This window comes from Pavona decussata, unplaced genomic scaffold (assembly GCF_977016875.1).
Source record: "Pavona decussata unplaced genomic scaffold, jaPavDecu1.1 SCAFFOLD_381, whole genome shotgun sequence".
NCBI lineage: Eukaryota > Metazoa > Cnidaria > Anthozoa > Scleractinia > Agariciidae > Pavona > Pavona decussata.
In genome coordinates this window covers 2,500,001-2,519,059 of record NW_028145755.1, presented here as the reverse complement: position 1 = coordinate 2,519,059, position 19,059 = coordinate 2,500,001, and the positions used below count along the sequence as shown (strand labels likewise).

The 19,059-nt window shown below is 43.4% G+C and overlaps 2 protein-coding genes across 3 annotated transcripts in view; one reads left to right on the top strand and one right to left on the bottom strand.

Moving 5' to 3' along the window:
- LOC146452114 (multidrug resistance-associated protein 1-like) overlaps positions 1-19,059 on the top strand; it is a 32,412-nt gene that overhangs the window by 12,377 nt on the left and 976 nt on the right. Inside the window, exons 15-27 of one of the 2 annotated variants that reach the window (XM_085098383.1) lie at positions 224-400; positions 737-904; positions 1,669-1,752; positions 2,066-2,156; positions 2,796-3,445; positions 3,631-4,143; positions 5,171-5,370; positions 5,833-5,959; positions 15,166-15,267; positions 16,629-16,775; positions 17,324-17,482; positions 17,697-17,863; positions 18,582-18,776. In XM_085098383.1, coding sequence (XP_084954509.1) covers positions 224-400; positions 737-904; positions 1,669-1,752; positions 2,066-2,156; positions 2,796-3,445; positions 3,631-4,143; positions 5,171-5,370; positions 5,833-5,959; positions 15,166-15,267; positions 16,629-16,775; positions 17,324-17,482; positions 17,697-17,863; positions 18,582-18,776 — 2,780 coding nt within the window. Of the gene's footprint in view, positions 1-223; positions 401-736; positions 905-1,668; positions 1,753-2,065; positions 2,163-2,795; positions 3,446-3,630; positions 4,144-5,170; positions 5,371-5,832; positions 5,960-15,165; positions 15,268-16,628; positions 16,776-17,323; positions 17,483-17,696; positions 17,864-18,581; positions 18,777-19,059 lie in introns of both variants that reach the window. The other variant, XM_085098382.1, reaches the window with a different exon arrangement.
- Positions 6,611-13,759, bottom strand: LOC146452115 (uncharacterized). Its single transcript, XM_085098381.1, has 2 exons — positions 7,162-13,759; positions 6,611-6,777 (listed from the first exon to the last, which is right to left on the bottom strand). The coding sequence occupies exon 1, from the start codon at positions 13,606-13,608 to the stop codon at positions 7,663-7,665; it is 5,946 nt and encodes a 1,981-aa protein (XP_084954507.1). The 5' UTR covers positions 13,609-13,759; the 3' UTR covers positions 6,611-6,777; positions 7,162-7,662.

Below are 19,059 nucleotides of genomic sequence, written 5' to 3'. Positions count from 1 at the left end.
GTTGCTAAAGCGACTCTGATTTGATATAGGGTACAACTGTTGTTTGTTTTTGTGCATGAAATAATTTATTTAATGAGTTTTAAATGGTCAATGCAAAAAGAAAACTTCCTTTTACTTCACTTACCTAAGTAACGGTCCTGTGTTGATCCATCAGTCAGTCAATTATTGTGATTAAATGCTATAAAGCATTCCTTTCTCGTTTCGACGTCTTTAACTTTTCCAGGGAAAAACCGCTTATGTTCCTCAGCAAGCTTGGATCCAGAATGCAACGCTACAAGAAAATGTGCTGTTTGGTCAGTCACGTGACCCAGAGCGTTATGAGCACGTGATCACCGCGTGCGCCCTTGATCCTGACATTGAGGTTTTACCTGCGGGAGATTTGACGGAAATTGGTGAAAAGGTACGAAATGTTTTTTTTAGTAAGCTCGAGGTAGATGCTGTTTCGTTTCATTCATATCTGGATTGAACATTTGAGGTTATAGGATGTAATAACTTTCATTCCCATTTGCGAAGCGCTCCTGAAGAGCAAGGTAATTGTTTTCTTTGCCAACCAGAAGTGAGAATAAAATAATAGAAAAAGAGAATAAAATAAGTTGCTTCTCAGCTTTCTTTTGTACACAGCCTTCCGCTTCAAGTTCGTCCTGGTGCATGACGATATATATTTTGTTTTTCTTTTGACTGACAAGAGTGAATTACGTTAGAATTGGTTTAACTATATTTAACTTTTTTTTTCTAGGGTATAAACCTGAGTGGGGGACAGAAACAGCGAGTGTGCTTGGCTCGTTCAGTGTATTTTGATGCTGATATCTACCTGTTAGATGATCCACTCAGTGCTGTAGATTCACACGTAGGAAAACATATCTTTGATCACGTGATTGGATCTGAGGGCCTACTTAAAGAAAAGGTTGTGCACTAATAAAATTGTTTTAGTTATTCGAATACAGGAATTTAAACTGCGTTCTTTCCAGTGCGCATTTTTCAATGCACAACTTAGTAACTGACTCAAAACAGTTGTAAGGTGTGGAAGAAAGAATCCAAATATTTTGATTGATTTCTGCAACGTTTTGTCCTTTCTTTTCATACTACAAACTATTTAGCAAACGATGGGCCAAGAAACTGCAAATGGTATCTGTTATTAAAGGTGTTTTCATTGGCAAACAAGTATTTTGCTTGCAATTCTTTCCCAGTATAGCTTTCTCTAGAAATGGTTTAGGGGGTTTAAGCTGATACGACGATGACGGCAACGAGAATGCCGTAAAACAATAGGATTTAATGAGCAAAACAATGAATGCACGTGTGTTATAAATTTTGGTACATTTCGAATTCCTGAGCAAAACAACAACGTTAAATGAATAAATTTACTTGTAAAGTTTTGTGGAGAACAGGAACACACGACGGTGAATTTTTCATTCTCGGTCTCAACTTGAACGCCGTTCCTACCAATTGTGTCCCAGGATAGTTCGGCTTCATTGTACAAGTTGCACGAGGAAAAACCGCGAAGTCGTGCAAGTTAAGCGAACTTATTTTCAAGTGACGTTTTCGTTGGCGTTGCCGTCGTGGTTGCTTAAAGTCCCTAACGTTGCTGGCCAAACAACAGATAACGAAAAAAGTTACAAAAGCAGAAATGTTCAGAAATAAACCCACAATAATTTTCAACTTTCATTTCAGACTCGTATTCTTGTGACGCATGCACTGCAATACTTACCTTATGTGGACCAGATCATTGTGCTTCAAGATGGCGTAGTTTCCGAGGTATGCGCTGTTTTGAAATAAGCCGCTGCCGAGTTGCTGTGAACCTCATTATGAAAACGAGGCTAAGTACAAAGCTTTTCGTGTGAAAATTGGTTTTGTTCGCATAAACTAATGTTAATAATAAAAACTTTGCACTTAGTCTCAAAATGAGGTTCAAAGCAACTCGGGAATGGACTATTGTTATCCTTTTATGGATCGGCGGTCAGGTGCTCGCGAAAAATAGTGAATGCACACGGGAGAATGAAAAAATAAAAAAGCTTTCTAACTAGTGCAAAACTGAGAAATTTGTTTGGTTGCTATGTTTGGTTTGTAGGTGGGGACATATGTAGAGCTGAAGTCCACCCAGGGATGGTTTGCTGAGTTCCTCGATACCTATGTGGGTCAAAATGATCGCCATAACAACGGTACAAGTAAGTAATGGTGTTAATTTGAACCAGTTTTGTCTCCTCTTGAAACCTTATTCACAAGTGAGCCAAGTAAATGGGCTAGATATTTAGGGCCTAAATTACGGAACTGTCGTGACGACACAATTTTAAGTTGTAATAATCTGAGGATTTTCATTAATTACATCAGTTAATATAATTCTTTTTAATGTTTTTTTTTTTCAATCGTTACTCACCAGCTGCTTTTATATTACATTACATCGTCTATACATAAATATAGAAGTATCTTTTTTTTCCATTTCAACCATTTTCGTTATTGCATATATTTTTAGGTCGGTTCGACTAGCACTCTGTGTGTTATATGTTTTTACCGAGGTGAAATAAGTTCTTAGACCTAGTTCGTCACTAGTCAACCTGCAGTTCAGTGTTTAGAGCATCCGGCCGGTGTACAGATGATCACGTGTTTGACTTCTGTCAGGGGCTTGGCATTTTTCCTTGTAGTTAAGTGTATCGCACATGAGCCTAGTGAATGGCCTACTTCACCACGAGTCACCCTGTAGTTCAGTGTCGGTGTACAGAAGATCATGTCTTTGTCTCGTTCCAGGGCCTTAGACTTTTGCCTTGTTTACTTGTTGATAACTTAATTTTGTTGCTTTTTAGCGGAGAGAGAACAAGAAGGCAGCTTATTACCAAGCCCCGATGCATCTGAAAATCTAGACAAACAATCAAGGAAAGTGGCCTATCAGCGTTCAATCAGCTGTCATCTCCTAGGCAACCAGCTACAACCACGTCATCAAGCAGCCAAATCTCACAGCGAGGTTAACTTAGGCAGACTTGTCGTAGATAAGCACGCCGGAAGACATTCTCCTAATAAACAATTGGAAAAGCGAGACAGTGTATCCAGCTTACGATCGTTAAACAGCTTCTTGTCTGTTATTGAAGGAGTGGATGCGGATTATGCTTTTGAGGATGAACCTGTATTTAATGAGCAAACTGAAGAAGATGATAGAACGCTTTTACAAGTGAAGCCAACACAGCACCAGCGACAAAGTATGATCAGCGGTGTGTCGGTGAATAGTTTATTGTCAGTGGTTGAGGAGGATAGTCACGTGCTAAGTCACGTGCACAACACATCAGCGTCTGCTGATAATCCAACCATTCGTATTTTGGCGCCAGAAGATGGTGAAAAGGAAAACAAGGCTTTACCAGAAAATGGACAATCGAGAAATTCTGAATCTCTAATAGAGAACAGAAAAGAGAGACGCGGGACAGGAAGGACGACTTCAGACGAAAGGTCGCAGACAGGAAGGGTAAGTAATCCGGAAAAGTTTAAGAGAATTGTAAAAGTTATGTGAACTTGAGCCGCAGTCGAGGTCTCACATAATCTTTCGGTTCTATTGGCACAGACCTGTTGGAAGACGTCGTCGTATTCTTACAGATTTCAGTGGCGAATCCGTCCGCTAATTCATCCATTTTTGTTATATTCTCTCACCAGGTGAAATTCTCTGTTCTAATGGCGTATGCTTGCAGCCTAGGAATTCTCTGCTCCTTAGTTATTCTTCTTTGCGGTCTCGGCGGCCAAGCTTCCATCATTGCGTCACGCATATGGCTAGCAAAATGGAGCTCCACCAATGTCACGACATCAGCACAGCGTGACACATTCCTTGGTGTTTACGGTGTCCTCGGGTTGGGGCAAGTCCTCCTTGTCAGCGCCATGAGCCTTATTTTAGCTTACAGCTCTATGAAAGCCGCGAGAACTTTGCATCACGGACTTCTGATCAATGTCATGCATCTCCCTATGCAGTTTTTTGAAAGCACCCCACTTGGCAGAGTTATAAACCGATTTTCCAAAGACGTTGATTCTGTGGATGATAAGATTCCTCGTTCTCTGACTATGTTTCTAAGAACGTTCCTAGCTACGCTTGGCACTATATTTGTGATCAGTTATTCCACGCCGTTATTTCTCACGTGCGTTTTACCATTGGGTGCTTTGTACGTTTTCATTCAGGTAGGTTTGAAGGTCTCGTTTATCCTTTATGCTTTTTCAGTTTCATGATGGTATAATGTCTTATTTAAGCGAAAGGTTTGCTGCTTGGATTTGTGCTTTATGGATTAGAGTTTGGGGTTTACAATGAGATTTGAAAACCATTCGTTTCATTTGTGGTAGTAGTGACTTCGCTGAAAAAGATAGTGAAACGAGTCCAAGTCTACATATTCGTGCCTGTGGAAGGTGCCTGGTTCCTCATCCAAGCTGTGCAGAAAGAATTTTGCGGCTCGAGTATTATTATCAACACAAGGAAGTACGATCAAATCTCCCCATCCTTAAAGAGCTAAATTGGCTACCAGTGGGACAGCATTTATACTATCGTCATGCAATCATGGCCTTAAATGTATGACCGGGTATGCGCCGGACTCCTTATTCTCGAAATATACCCAACGAGCTAGCATAACTAAACCCACAACGAGGAACTCCCTGATGTTACAGACCCCCTGTACAGAACCGCCGCGGGGCAACGAACCTTCTACTTCAGAACTGTTAAACTTTGGAACTCATTAGACCCAGCCCTCAAGTTGAAACCGACACTCAACGACTTCAAACGTTGTCTGAAGATAGACTTGAACTCAAAATTTATAGAGACTTGACAGGACATCAATAATAGTATTTTAAGTTTTATAAATTTGTTTTATTTGTACCTTTATTCTGAAAAGTCCTCTTGGGAGGACTAAAGTATATATGTATATGTATGGTGACTTACAAGGACTAAGCGACTGACCCAGGCAGGTCACGGGGCTGCAGGCGAAGGTCTGAACGGTAATGGCTGATGAAGGATCACGGCTCCTCCACCTTCTTCTCTTCTCCTCGTGTTCAGATAATGACATGCAGCAAGACACTGTCGAGCCAAATCTTTCTGATGTTATTATCGGTTGGCTGACTGTATGAACGACCAACTCATGGACATTCAAACTCACTTGCAGACTTATTGATTGAATGACTTGTCTAACTAACTAATTATTCACTCGATTGATTTTTCCAGAGATTATACGTGTCATCCTCACGTCAACTAAGAAGAATTGAGTCCGTGAGCAGGTCGCCAATTTATAATCACTTTTTTGAAACCATAAATGGCACCAGCTCTATCCGTGCTTTTTCACAGCAGCGCAGGTTCATCACGGAAAATCATCGGCGATTAGATGACGCACATGTGGCGCATTATCCTGGAATCTGTGCAAACAGGTAACTGGTTCAATACATTGTTAATTGTAAGGTAACATGTCTTTTTTTCAGTTGCTCATTTGACCAGTTTTAACCTTCATCTCCGGAGTATATCTACTGCTGTCAGCATACAGTGCAGCAACAACAGCCCAATTTTTTATGCAATCTTATTTATTATTTTTTTGCCAGCAAGGTACCCCTCCCTCGCCCTGCAGCCTTTTGTTGAGTCCCCTCTAAAATTAAGCAGCACCAATTCTCCACTGGGGTGGAGTGGGTTTTGAAAAGCGCTCGGATGACTGGCTTCCAACTTCCAGTGCGTTAACGTTAACTGTTGCTGGTTCAATTCTCTAATTCAACATTGTAGCTCAAGAGATTATTTTTCTAAAATCCTTTTTCGTCGTTGGGCTATCTAAAACAACGCGGGATGCACCAAGCAGGGAGTTTCATAAAATAATTGTATTTTCAAATCCTTTCATTTCGCAGGTGGTTAGCATTGCGTCTAGAGTTTATAGGAGCTGCAATTCTGTTCTTTGCTTCGTTGTTTGCTGTTATAGCGAGAGAGACCATAGCGCCTGGTCTTGTTGGGCTGTCTGTGGCATATGCATTACAGGTTAGATGGACTGTGCGTTACGAATTTTGTAGTTTGAGTTCGAGAATTTGTTGAAGCAAACACTCAATATACTGTAGTTGATAATAATGTCTTGGTATTAATTAGATTTTGAACAGGTTTCCTTAATACTATACAATATGTATTTTTAGTTAAATGATTTTCTAAATCAGCCATCATTCGATTTTTTTACTACTGCAGTCAAAATGAAATCGTGCTGACAAACACAAGCTGGCATTGTCGAACGTCGTGATATTTTATTTTATTAGTTTATTAGCTTTACCATACATTACAGAGACTAGGCATTACATGATTACAGAGGCATTGCAATGATGTGAAAAGGAATGGTCAACATGTTGGAACTGTTTGTTAATATGTTGATCAGCCATTTCTTTGTACAGCGTTCACACAAATATACCATCTTTATTTCCCACACGGATTTGTGAAATGCCAAGCTAAGTAATGGGCACTGCTTAATGTCTTACGTTGCCATTATCAACCACAAGTTAATGTACCTAAAATCAACGGTGAAAGGAAAGTTCGTAGGTGATGAGTGTAATTCACAAGGATATAATGCCAAACCAAAAATCCAAATGAATAACACGGGTAGAGTAGTGCGTAGCGTAAAAAACGAACTCGACAAGAAACTCTGACTAAAACGCAAACAAAGTTTAATAGACAGGTCAATGTTCCATACAAAGTTCAACTGAGGTAGACAGGTCACGTAGCGATTAAGCTGAGTGTCAGTTGCGAACTTGCAGAGTAACGATTTGACAATTTGACGATATGATATGTCGATATGTCGGTTGTGTCGGTTCGAACTGAAATACAATAATGAAAAAACAACCGAACTTAACTAACGCATATAAGCATAAAATTAAGATAGACTAGCAATTAAAAATACAATAACATGTGAAGCTGAAAGATACTAATCTGCACTTACTACAGTGCGTAACAAATTGAAGTAATACGATAGAAACCATGCATGTAGTGATAATCGATCCTTGAACAGTTTACGACCAATAAAAACTAATTACTTGATGATATAAACCTAGCGAAAATAGTAATACAGCGTTCCGAGTATACGAAAACTAAATTGGCAACGATACTCCTAAAAATCTAATAACGAACAAAATCTAGGACTGAAACTAGTAACGATAAACCGAATTACAGAAAACTAAAAACAAGAAAAAGACAGTACTCACTTTGGTTTGCACACGCACTAAATGAAGAAGACTGATACCAGTGTAGATAGAGTTGAGTGGCCCGCTTGCCGAGTAGTAGTAGTTGACACCGTAGACTCTACACTAGAACTGATCTAACTGAATTGAAAGCTTGCTTATCTAACAAAGGCGCACGTGCGCAGAAAAACCTAGAGACTTTCGCATTTCCCTAACGGACATAGCAACTATGGGCTAGTCAACCACCGGTAAGGTGTGAGCGCTAATCTAATTGATAAAAGAACAATTACGCGGTAATATCTAAAGCATAGAATCATCCAAAAATAAAGAATAAAAAATTAAGTAAAATACATCACGTTTCAAAACCAACATTCCGGCCCCTTAAAGGCGGTACTGCAGGTTAGCCTTTACAAGAAGAAAGAAAGAAGGGTTTGAAACACGATATTATCTAACTAACAAAACTAAATCAATTAAAATGTCCAACAGTGTTCATGTCATCCATACTGAAGGATGCCGTTGTGTGTTCTAATCATTGTGGTTTGAAACAGCAGCAGCCTCCAAAAGCACAATCTTGTCCACTGGTCGTACGAGCTCAGATGTAGTGGTCTTGAGCTTGACAGAGCGCACAAGTCTATCCTTGCGGTTACTGTACACTTCCAGGATCCGACCGAGTGGCCAGGAGTTGCGCGGCTTGTTATCGTCGAGGACTAACACGACATCGTCCACTGCAAAGTTTCGCTGCTGCTTATGCCATTTCTGCCTCTCTTGTAGGGAAGGTAGGTACTCTCGAACCCAGCGACGCCAGAAAACATCCGCTAGGTACTGTACCTGTCGCCATCTCCGACTGCTGTAGTTGTCGTGATTGGTAAACTTTCCGGGTGGAACTGAAGGTCCCGCGCGCAGCAACAGCAGGTGATTGGGTGTCAGAGGCTCGAGGTCACGTGGATCGTCTGACAGCTTAGTAATGGGCCTGCCGTTCACTATGGACTCCACCTCGCACATTAAGGTGTTTAGGCCTTCGTCGTCCAGTACTTGCTCCTTCGTCAGGGCTTTCATCACCTTGCGGACAGTTCGTATGCATCTTTCCCATGCTCCGCCATGGTGAGAGCCAGCAGGCGGGTTGAACGACCACTTGATACTGCGTTGTAGGAGAAAGTTGTGGATCTGCGATTGATTCCATTCAGCCACTGCTTCTCGGAGCTCCTTCTCTCCCTTAACGAAGTTTCCTCCGTTGTCTGACCTCATTTCTTCTGGCTGACCTCTTCTCGCGATAAATCTCCGCAACGCATTGATAAAAGATTCGGTATCCAGCGAGGATGCCACCTCAATGTGGACTGCGCGGAGGGTCAGACAAGTGAAAATCACGCCGTATCGCTTGACTTTGGTCCTTCCGCGTCGCACTTCAAAGGGCCCGAAGCAGTCCACGCCCGTGTACGTGAACGGTGGTTTCGAGTGTGTTACTCGATCTTCGGGTAGATTCGCCATTTTTTGTTGAGCCGTGGGTGATTGGCGTTTACGGCAGTTGAAACACTCGTCGAGAATGTTTCTCACAGTTGATCTTGCATTGATAATCCAATACTTCTGTCGAATGAGTGACAGGGTATACTCTAGGCCCGAATGCCCTGAAAGGTGGTGATAGTATTTAGTGATGAGCTTGACCACATGGTGTTTCTTTGGCAAGATAACTGGGTGCATCGCGTCTTTGTTGATCGGTGCTAGCTGTAGGCGACCTCCAACACGAATGAGATTTTCAGATATCATCGGGTCGAGCTTGAAGATACTGCTAGATTTCTTTACTATTTTCTGATGACTTGAGTTGGTCTGCTGATCCGTTGATTTAAGGCAGTCGCGTTCCTCCTTGAAGCATTGGCTCTGAACGCGCTTGAGGATTTCAACTTCAGCGTTGTTTAGTTCTGCCACAGTAATGGGGACGATCTTACTGGTTGTTTCTATAACGACAGTTCCTTGTGCTCTTCGTTTCTTGCTGAAGCGATGGAGAGTTGACTTGTATCGAAGTAACCAAGCCACTGTTCTCTTGAGACGATCCCAGGATGAGAATCGGTCAATGATTTCTTGCATGAGGTCTGGGGCAGAAACTTTGGTCATGTGCACGGTTGAATCTTTCTTTACTTCTGGATCGTCATCGGGAACGGTATTGCTCATGTCAGCTGGTCTCTGCGGCCATTCCTCGCTTGGCTGAATAAGGAACTCTGGACCATGTATCCAGCGTTGGAGAGAGACCGCTGACACGCCTCTTGATGCGTCGTCCGCTGGATTGGAATGAGTGTCGACATAGTGCCACTGAGATGGAGTGGATGCGTCATGAATAGTAGCGACTCGGTTCGCAACGAAGGTTTGAAACCGCTTGTCTTGGTTCTCAATGTAGCGCAGGACGCAGGTGCTGTCAGTCCAAAAGAATGATTGATCGATTGGAAGGCTTAACTCTTTTCGGGATATGTTATCCAGCCTTGTTGATATGACAGCTGCCGATAATTCCATTCGCGGGATTGTGACAGGTTTGAGCGGCGCAAGTCTTGATTTCCCCATCACGAAAGAACATTTCACGTTGCCATGGTGATCAGTGATCCTTAGATAGGTGACGGCTCCGTAACCCTGCTGTGATGCATCGGAAAAGTGATGTAGCTGGCTTGAGGAAATCTCTCCGAAGTCAGCTGACTTGAAGCATCGGTCTATTTCAAGTTGCTCAAGCTTGGGAAGCTCTTGCAGCCAAGCTTGCCAGCGATGCATGTACTCAGCTGGAATTTTATCGTCCCATCCGAATTTGTTGCGGCACAGGTCTTGTAAGATCAGTTTCGCGTTCAGTATGAATGGAGCAGCAAATCCCAGGGGGTCGTAGACGGAGCTGACGATTGACAGAATGCCTCTTCTTGTCGCTGGTCTGTCTTTAATGATGATTTTAAAGCCAAACTTGTCTGAAGATACGTTCCACTGAACGCCGAGTGCTCTCTCCACAGGTAGCTGATCGAAGTCTAAATTCTTGACAAGCGCTGCTCTTTCGGACTCCGGCACAGACTCGATAACCTTTCTTGAATTTGAGAGCCATTTTGTGAGCTTGAAACCTCCTCGTGACAGAAGTTCGCGTAGCTGTCCTGCTAGTCGAATGGCGGCGTTGTCTGAGGCAACTGACTTCAAACAGTCGTCCACGTAGAAGTTTCGTTTCACGGTTTCAACTGTTTCAGGGTCGAAGTCCGCTTTGTTGTCTTCCGCCGTTTTCTTCAGTGCGAAGTTTGCACAGCTTGGGGAAGATGCGCCTCCAAATAGGTGTACTCGCATCTGGTACTCCTCCGGTTGACTTTCGAGATCTCCGTCGGGCCACCATAGAAACCTTAACGCATCACAATCGCTCGGCCGGACGCGCACCTGATGGAACATGGCTTCTACATCGGACATTAGTGCGATATGATCCTCTCTGAATCTGGACAGCACACCGACCAGAGTGTTGGTCAGGTCCGGCCCCTGTAGAAGCTGGTCGTTTAGCGAAGTGTCGCGGTGCTTGGCTGAACAGTCGAAGACTATTCTGATCTTACCAGGTTTCTGTGGGTTGAATACCGGGTGATGCGGGAGGTACCAGTGAGTTCCTAGCGGACCAGGCTCTTGACTTCCAACCTTCCTGGCGTAATCCTTACAAATGAGATCGTTCATGAATTCCTTGTACTTTTCTAGCACCACAGGTTCTCTTTGAAGTCGTTTTCGCAGCGTTCTCAGCCGGTTCTCTGCTGAGGATTTGTTATTTTCTAGGCGAGGAGGATACGTTTTCCATGGTAGAGCTATTTGATAGTGGCCGTTTTCCAACTTGACGGTTTCTTCCATTATGCCTAGAGCTTTTTTATCGTTCAGCGACATAGACGGTTTCGATTCATAGAAGGAGTCGTTGAACTCTCGGTTGCAGAATTCTTGAAATTGATGATCCAGTGTTGTGTCTGCTTGAATGAAGTTCGCTGTGGGAACTTTGGGCTTGTCTCTACCCAGTGGACCGTTTATCACCCATCCTAACATCGTTCGAGTTGCAAAGGGACCCCCGTTTAGGCTCTCCCTTGTTTCCTTTGGCTGTAAAGCTTCAGGTACGTCGCTTCCAATAAGCAGACCGATTTCAGCTTCTATTCGTGGTAGTTTTATCCCCTTCAGGTATGGCCAGCGTTCGACATCTTCTTGGTTGGCGATAGCGTCCGAGGAGATAGGTAGACTTGGCCGGGAGTAGACCATTGGCAATTGAACGACATTCTCTTCACTTAGATCGTAGGCTTCTAAGCTGACCAAAGAACATTCGATTGGTGAGTTTTCGCCTTGAAGGGTAGTCAGCGACAACTTCGTTTTTGTTCCCTTGAGTTCGAGCTTCTCTAACAGGTCTTCCGTACAGAAGGATGTGTTTGAACCAGAATCTAAGAAAGCGTATGTTTCCACCGTTCCATGCTGTCCCTTAGCCTTGACCTTGACAGGAATGATTGCAAGTCCCGTTACAGTGCTGCTTGATGGATAGTCTGACTTAACGTATCCATTGTTAGCTGAATTAGACTTGACGGCGGGCGTCTGCTCGGTGTTTGAATCTTCGCTCGCTTTCGGTTTTTCTGTAGCGGGATCGCTCTTAGGGTGAAGAAAGGTCGAATGTTTTCCGGTACATCCCTGTACTTTACAGAAGCTTTCCTTGGGGCATTCACGAACGAAGTGGCTGGCAGAAAAGCAGTTGCTACAAAGCTTCTTTTCATTGACGAATTTTTGTCTCTCTTGCAGAGACTGCCTTCGAAACTTGCTGCATCGAGGCAACCAATGCCTTTCGCGACACATGGTACACTGAGGCGAGTCATTCGGTGGCGTTCTATACTGAGATGGAGGTTTTCCTTGGGCTTGAATTGAAAAGCCACTTGCTTGTCTTCTTGGTTTGCCAACTGGCGGCTTGACTGGCCTCTCATTAACGACTTTTCCGAAGACAGGATGAGTAGCTGCTCTGGCCTTAGCGGTCACGAACTCCGTGATGTCCTTCACCGTAACGTCTCTATCCTCTCTTTCTACGATTCGATCGACGGTGTCTCGCCACTTTAATCTGAAGCTGTAAGGAAGCCGGTCGATGATTTTCTTGAGGTTGTCGGGATTGTCGAGCTTGCCGAGGTATCCGATTTCCTTTAAGGTGTTGACGCAGCTTGTAAGTTGTATCGAAAACTGCTGGAGCGCGGTTCCGTCCTCAGATTTGATTGGAGGGCCATCAATCAGTCGTTTAACATGGGCAGCGGCAATTTTGTAGTTTCGCCCATACCTTGCCTTTAGGAGTCGTTTAGCTTCGGTATACCCCTCTTGTTCTCGCATGGAGAGACAGCTTCTCATTAATTCTTGTACAGGACCAGAGGTGTACTGAACCAGGTAGTAGAGGCGAGCGCTCGGACTTGAAGTCTTTCGTTCTACAAGGTGCTCGAATGCGCGCATGAAATCGCAGTAATCGAGAGGGTCACCGCTGAAGACTTGCATGCTTGGCTGGGGGAGTGTTAACGCCATCACGCCCGCTTGCTGCTGTTGTATAAGCTGCTGGAGGGCGCTGTTTTGACGGTCTTGGGTCTCCACCAGCCGTTGAAAAGAGTCATCCTTAAAGCTAACGGTCCGATCAGCAAGCAAACCATGTTGAATGGGTGTAGCTGGACGGTGCCATTCAGGTGCTTCAGGGTTTAATTTTACTGACAGCGGTGTTTCTTCCGGATGAAAAGACGGCTTGTGTTCGGGAATGATTGCCGGCTCGTGAATGTTTGTGAGACCTTGTTCCAAAGGTGTAGACTGGTACTGGGACCGCTTAGGTGGTTGTTGGACTAGGTTGCTTTCATCCCGATGATGATACGCCTCTAGTTTTTCGTTAGCTTCGGCTTGTGCATAGACTTGTCGTTCGGCCTCGGCCTCGGCTATTTCTCCTTCAATTTCAAGTCGAGCCTTTCTTTGTTGAAGACGAAGTTCTTCTATTTGCAGCTCGTGTAGTCTTTGAAGCGAAGCAGCTTTCGCCTCTAGGGCAGCCTTTTTCGCGGCGGATCTCGCCTTTGCGCTTGCCGAACTTCTCACCGATGAGCTGAGCCCTGACCGCGTGTAGAACGCGTTACCAAATCCAGCGTTACTCGCGGAATCATCGGGGAGGATATGAGCACTTGAATCTGTCAACAGTCTACGAGTATTAGGTTCCGTAAGCCATGAACTAATTTCTCTTTCAAGTTCCGAAGCTAGCTCTAACAGCGAGTTGTAATATCTTGAAGAATCTTCACGTTCCTTTTCATTTTTAATTTGGCTGTGGTAAGCCTCGTGAGCGATTTGAAATTCACGTAATACTTCTTCAAGTTCAAATTGAACTCTTTGAACGGCGTCGGCGGATTCGCGTGCAGCCATTAACTCGTTAAGTTTATTCACCTTTACCGTCACGTCAGATTTAGCGGAACTGCGGGCGGCTTTCAACTGTTCGAGTGATTGCTCTTTTCCGGAAGCCATTACAACGTGTTAATCCGATTAATTGCGGCAGCGAGCTGTCAACGTTATCGCGGGTAGGTGATGACCGACAGATTGCAGAAGACGTGGCGCAGAAGTGATTGACGGTGTGAGTTAGTCAGCGAATTCTTCGAATTCCTTCACGGTGCGTCAAATTAGAGTTGAGTGGCCCGCTTGCCGAGTTCTAGTGTAGAGTCTACGGTGTCAACTACTACTACTCGGCAAGCGGGCCACTCAACTCTATCTACACTGGTATCAGTCTTCTTCATTTAGTGCGTGTGCAAACCAAATTCGAACTAATGTAATTCACAAGGATATAATGCCAAACCAAAAATCCAAATGAATAACACGGGTAGAGTAGTGCGTAGCGTAAAAAACGAACTCGACAAGAAACTCTGACTAAAACGCAAACAAAGTTTAATAGACAGGTCAATGTTCCATACAAAGTTCAACTGAGGTAGACAGGTCACGTAGCGATTAAGCTGAGTGTCAGTTGCGAACTTGCAGAGTAACGATTTGACAATTTGACGATATGATATGTCGATATGTCGGTTGTGTCGGTTCGAACTGAAATACAATAATGAAAAAACAACCGAACTTAACTAACGCATATAAGCATAAAATTAAGATAGACTAGCAATTAAAAATACAATAACATGTGAAGCTGAAAGATACTAATCTGCACTTACTACATTGCGTAACAAATTGAAGTAATACGATAGAAACCATGCATGTAGTGATAATCGATCCTTGAACAGTTTACGACCAATAAAAACTAATTACTTGATGATATAAACCTAGCGAAAATAGTAATACAGCGTTCCGAGTATACGAAAACTAAATTGGCAACGATACTCCTAAAAATCTAATAACGAACAAAATCTAGGACTGAAACTAGTAACGATAAACCGAATTACAGAAAACTAAAAACAAGAAAAAGACAGTACTCACTTTGGTTTGCACACGCACTAAATGAAGAAGACTGATACCAGTGTAGATAGAGTTGAGTGGCCCGCTTGCCGAGTAGTAGTAGTTGACACCGTAGACTCTACACTAGAACTGATCTAACTGAATTGAAAGCTTGCTTATCTAACAAAGGCGCACGTGCGCAGAAAAACCTAGAGACTTTCGCATTTCCCTAACGGACATAGCAACTATGGGCTAGTCAACCACCGGTAAGGTGTGAGCGCTAATCTAATTGATAAAAGAACAATTACGCGGTAATATCTAAAGCATAGAATCATCCAAAAATAAAGAATAAAAAATTAAGTAAAATACATCACGTTTCAAAACCAACAATGAGTGACACTTGAAAATGTATATCTGATTGGATTGAAATGAAAATAAATATCAAAAAGTGTCAGTAATGGTTTCAAAAAAACACAGACGTTTCGGGTATATAATCCTTCTTCAGTGTGGAAGTGTGGGTTTTCTTCCACACTGAACAAGGGTTATTATACCCAAAACGTTTTTTAACCATTACAAACACTTTTTGATATTTAACGTACCTTATCTTGACTTGACTTGAAGAAGTGTTCATTGGTTTGTGTTCGTTTCCAGATCACGGGCGTATTAAACTGGATGGTGAGGCAGACGAGTGAACTGGAAACTAATATTGTTGGAGTGGAAAGAATCAAGGAGTACACAGCAATTACTAGAGAGGTCTGTAACCAGTGTAACCCCAATCAAACTTATGTTTCACCGATAAAACCAGTGTAACCCAGACATTATTACAATAGACTAGTGCAAACTTTTTGCAAAGTTTTAAAGTTGCGCTGAGAAAACTAGTGTTTCAGGGTATCCTTGATGTAACAGGGGCGTAGCCAGGGGAGGGTTCCAGGGGTTCCAGAACCCCCCCTCCTGCGTCAAGGAATTCCCCTCTCCTATTTTTAACAGTGATATTATCCCAACAAGAGTGTAATGGACTCTCGATTCCTGTAATTCTTCGTTTTGTTCTATGCTTACCATAAGTACAGTGAACGTCATTGTGGTATCTATTTGCGTTTCACTTGCATTTTCGGAGACATGAGCAGAGCTGATTCCTGTGTAACAAGATGCACGTGTGTGCACAGCAGAAATGCCCGCGAAATTAGTAGACGATCCATTGGTGTTGTTCGAGCTCGTGGTTTTCATAACAATGTCCCGATTGCAAAAGATCGATGCATTCAATCCAATCAGCAGCAGCATCGCAACAATCCATTCCCCTCCTAGACCATCTACAATCGGAGATGAAAACATACTTAAATCCTACTAATGATGCTGTCTTGTCCAGCCTCTTTAATCTTCTTTCTGAGCTGGTAGCCGTCGGAGACAGAAATCCTGACATTGAAGCAGCGCTGGAGTTTTATGAGAACGATCTTCCTTCTCCTCATGTGGTTGATGTTGAGCTCTTGCAATGGAAGAGAAAGTGGTGCAGCACTGAGGATGCCAACCTTCCCATGCGATCGAGAGTTCTTCCCTAACATCAACACCTTGATCCACATTTTGTGCACGTTGCCGATAACGTCAGCTGAATGTAAGCGCTCATTCGATACACTAAGAAGGTTAAAAACAGGGGACTGGGTCGAGCAATGGCGGAGTGAAGACGTTAAAGGCGGCAGTCCGCGAATTTTTCTTTCTTGCAGTGGTAAATGGCTGATATTTTCGATCAACTGTTCAACAAAAGACGTAATAGATCTTCCGCATCATCTGACGGATCCAACAGCTCTCCAGAACCAAAAAAATCGAAGCAAAACAGTCCATCACCGTTTGCGTAGCGTAAACGCCAAAGTATTGTACGTACGTAACGGAAAGGATTTTAGACCAACCGTTTTCGTTGGAACCAATTTGGAACCCCCCCCCCCCCTAGAAAATCCTGGCTACGCCCCTGTGTAATAAGTGTAATCTCAATTTTCAAACCTTCTTTAGCTTTTCTTTTCTACTCTTTTCTTTTTAATACATAAGCCCAAGAAAAATTTAACCTTTAAAGCTTTACATTATAGAATGCAATTTTCTAACGTAATTACAATTATTTTTTCCAACAGGCTGATTGGATAATTCCCTCTCACCGTCCCCCTGAGGAGTGGCCCGACCAGGGGAGGATTGAGGTGAAAAATTTTGACCTACGTTATAGAGAGAAGCTGCCTCTGGTACTGAAGGACATGAACTGCGTCATTAGAGACAAGGAGAGGGTACGTATTACGTGGAAGTTACGAAATTACGCCACGTTCGACGTTCTACGTCTTTCCCATCGCTCGGCAAACCCCATTGACTTCTGGCTGTTAAACAGAGTTGTGGTCTCATTCAGTCAGAAGCCTTTCTGAGAAGCACGCCAAGCCAACAACACGCTGACACTGAGGGTGGTCACAGCCAGGGTTTGTCACGTCCTCAGTGCGTCTTTTTACGTCCCCGAATTTAAGACGAGACCACCATTTCTACGTGGTCATCCGAACCGCTTAATGTTTAAGAAGAGATTCCGGGATTTTGATTAAGCTGTTTGTTTTAGTGTCCTGTGTAGGACCAGAGCAACCTTCATGCACCTTGTCTGGGCTCCTGGTTAGCATGTGCACATGTTAAGCAGTCTTCTGATTCTTTCCAAATGGTGCAATCCTCCACAAATTTGAATTGTTCTCGCCCGCTACCAGGATAGCTTGGTTCTTAAGGGGCCCATCAAATTGTTGTTCATTTTTGGAATGTATTACTTGTGGTTGTGTGCAGTGACATTGTGTCCTACTTTCAGATCGGCATTGTAGGTCGCACAGGAGCTGGCAAGTCTACGCTGACTTTAGCTTTGTTCCGTATTCTGGAGAGAGCTGGAGGAAGGATTGTTATAGATGGCATTGATATCGCCAAGATTGGACTCCAGGATCTGCGATCAAGACTCGCTATTATTCCTCAGGTAAGAACATAGGCACGCACTGTGTGCAAAGACTGAGTGAAGGATTGTTTGAGGTTGTGTTGATATCACAGGTTGTGTGGCTTGTCTTAAGCGCATGTCCTACCCTTCTCTTAACAGTCTATGAATTGTTTCTCCATGGAACCACCGTTGTTTTTACAAAAGTTCACTTAATTCCCAACCCTACCCCTAACAGTATGTTGTTGTGTCCCCACAGGACCCCGTGTTGTTTTCTGGTTCTCTCCGTATGAACCTGGACCCGTTTGATAAACACGCTGATGACGAACTGTGGAACGCTCTTGAAGTGACTCACCTGAAGAACTTTGTAACTGGACTTGAAAAGGGACTTCAGCATCCCGTCCTAGAGGGCGGAGAAAACATAAGGTATACTTTTTGGGGATGTTTTTCTTGGGGGGGGGGGGGGGGGCCGTCGGATCAAATTTTTGCGAAATGAAATAGAATTAATTGTCTTTTCTAGAGATAATTTTTGGTTAAAAAATGATTGGGTTTCAGACAGATTGCTGATTAAGCAAGGATTTAGCGAACAACGAAAATGCCTTTAGTGAAGTGAACTGAGGTTGTATTTCATGTAAAGTTCGCTCATCTCCAGAGTCTAGCATTGGCGACGATGATATGTTAGTTTCTTTGACCAAGTAATTTTTTGCGGGTAATAAATTTCGCGACATCTATCTTTTGCAAAGGCGCGAAAACTAAACCCAGAAATCTTCATGTACACAATTCTGCACTGTTCTCAACATTGATGGGTATGTCAAAGATGTGATAAAGTTTCCTTTGGTTAAACTGTGACGTTGTCGATTACTTTTTTTCTCTTAAGCCCCGTTCAGACTTGATGGTCGGGTGCGGTTCTCGAACATGGACTCTAGTCTTAACATAGATTTTTTTTACTCTCGGCACCGTGAATGTCAGGCGCTAAATGGACGAACGAAGAAATGATTGCTCTTTGGGCACCAGAGTCTGGACCACGACCTTTTCAGTGCCCGGGCACACAGTTAGAACAGGGCCTTAGACTAGGAATGTCTAATTGCTTGTACCGTAATTTGATTCACCGTAGTTACCAAATTTCGTTTAATGTTTTCCATAGTGTTGGTCAGCGGCAGTTGGTATGTCTGGCGCGTGCATTGCTCCGTAAAAGTAAAGTCCTTGTTCTTGATGAAGCCACGGCCGCGGTGGACCTGGAAACTGATGAACTCATTCAACAGACGATTCGGCGAGAGTTTGCTGACCGCACAGTGCTTACCATTGCTCACAGGCTCAATACTATTATGGACTATGATCGGTAAGATCTTTAAGGTTACTTTTGGTTTCTCCTTGCACTCTCAACCAGCTGAATGAGTACCTGTTTTGCTCGGCATTTGTCTGGTGCAGTTGATGAAATGTAGTTAGCAGGAGACTTAAACCGGCCGGAATAAAAAGCGTTGGGAGGGTTGTTGACCCTGAGTGTATTGAGAAGCCTTTTAATTCATTCACTCAACATATCATGGACTGGGAGGTTAGGTTAACAACGGGATCAAAACTGGTGTCGTCCATTCCTGTTGTTAATTGAATTCGGTGTAAAGCAG

Bases quoted from the DNA above. Each gene is read 5' to 3' on its own strand.
- LOC146452115 (XM_085098381.1), bottom strand. From the start codon at position 13,608: ATGGCTTCCGGAAAAGAGCAATCACTCGAACAGTTGAAAGCCGCCCGC.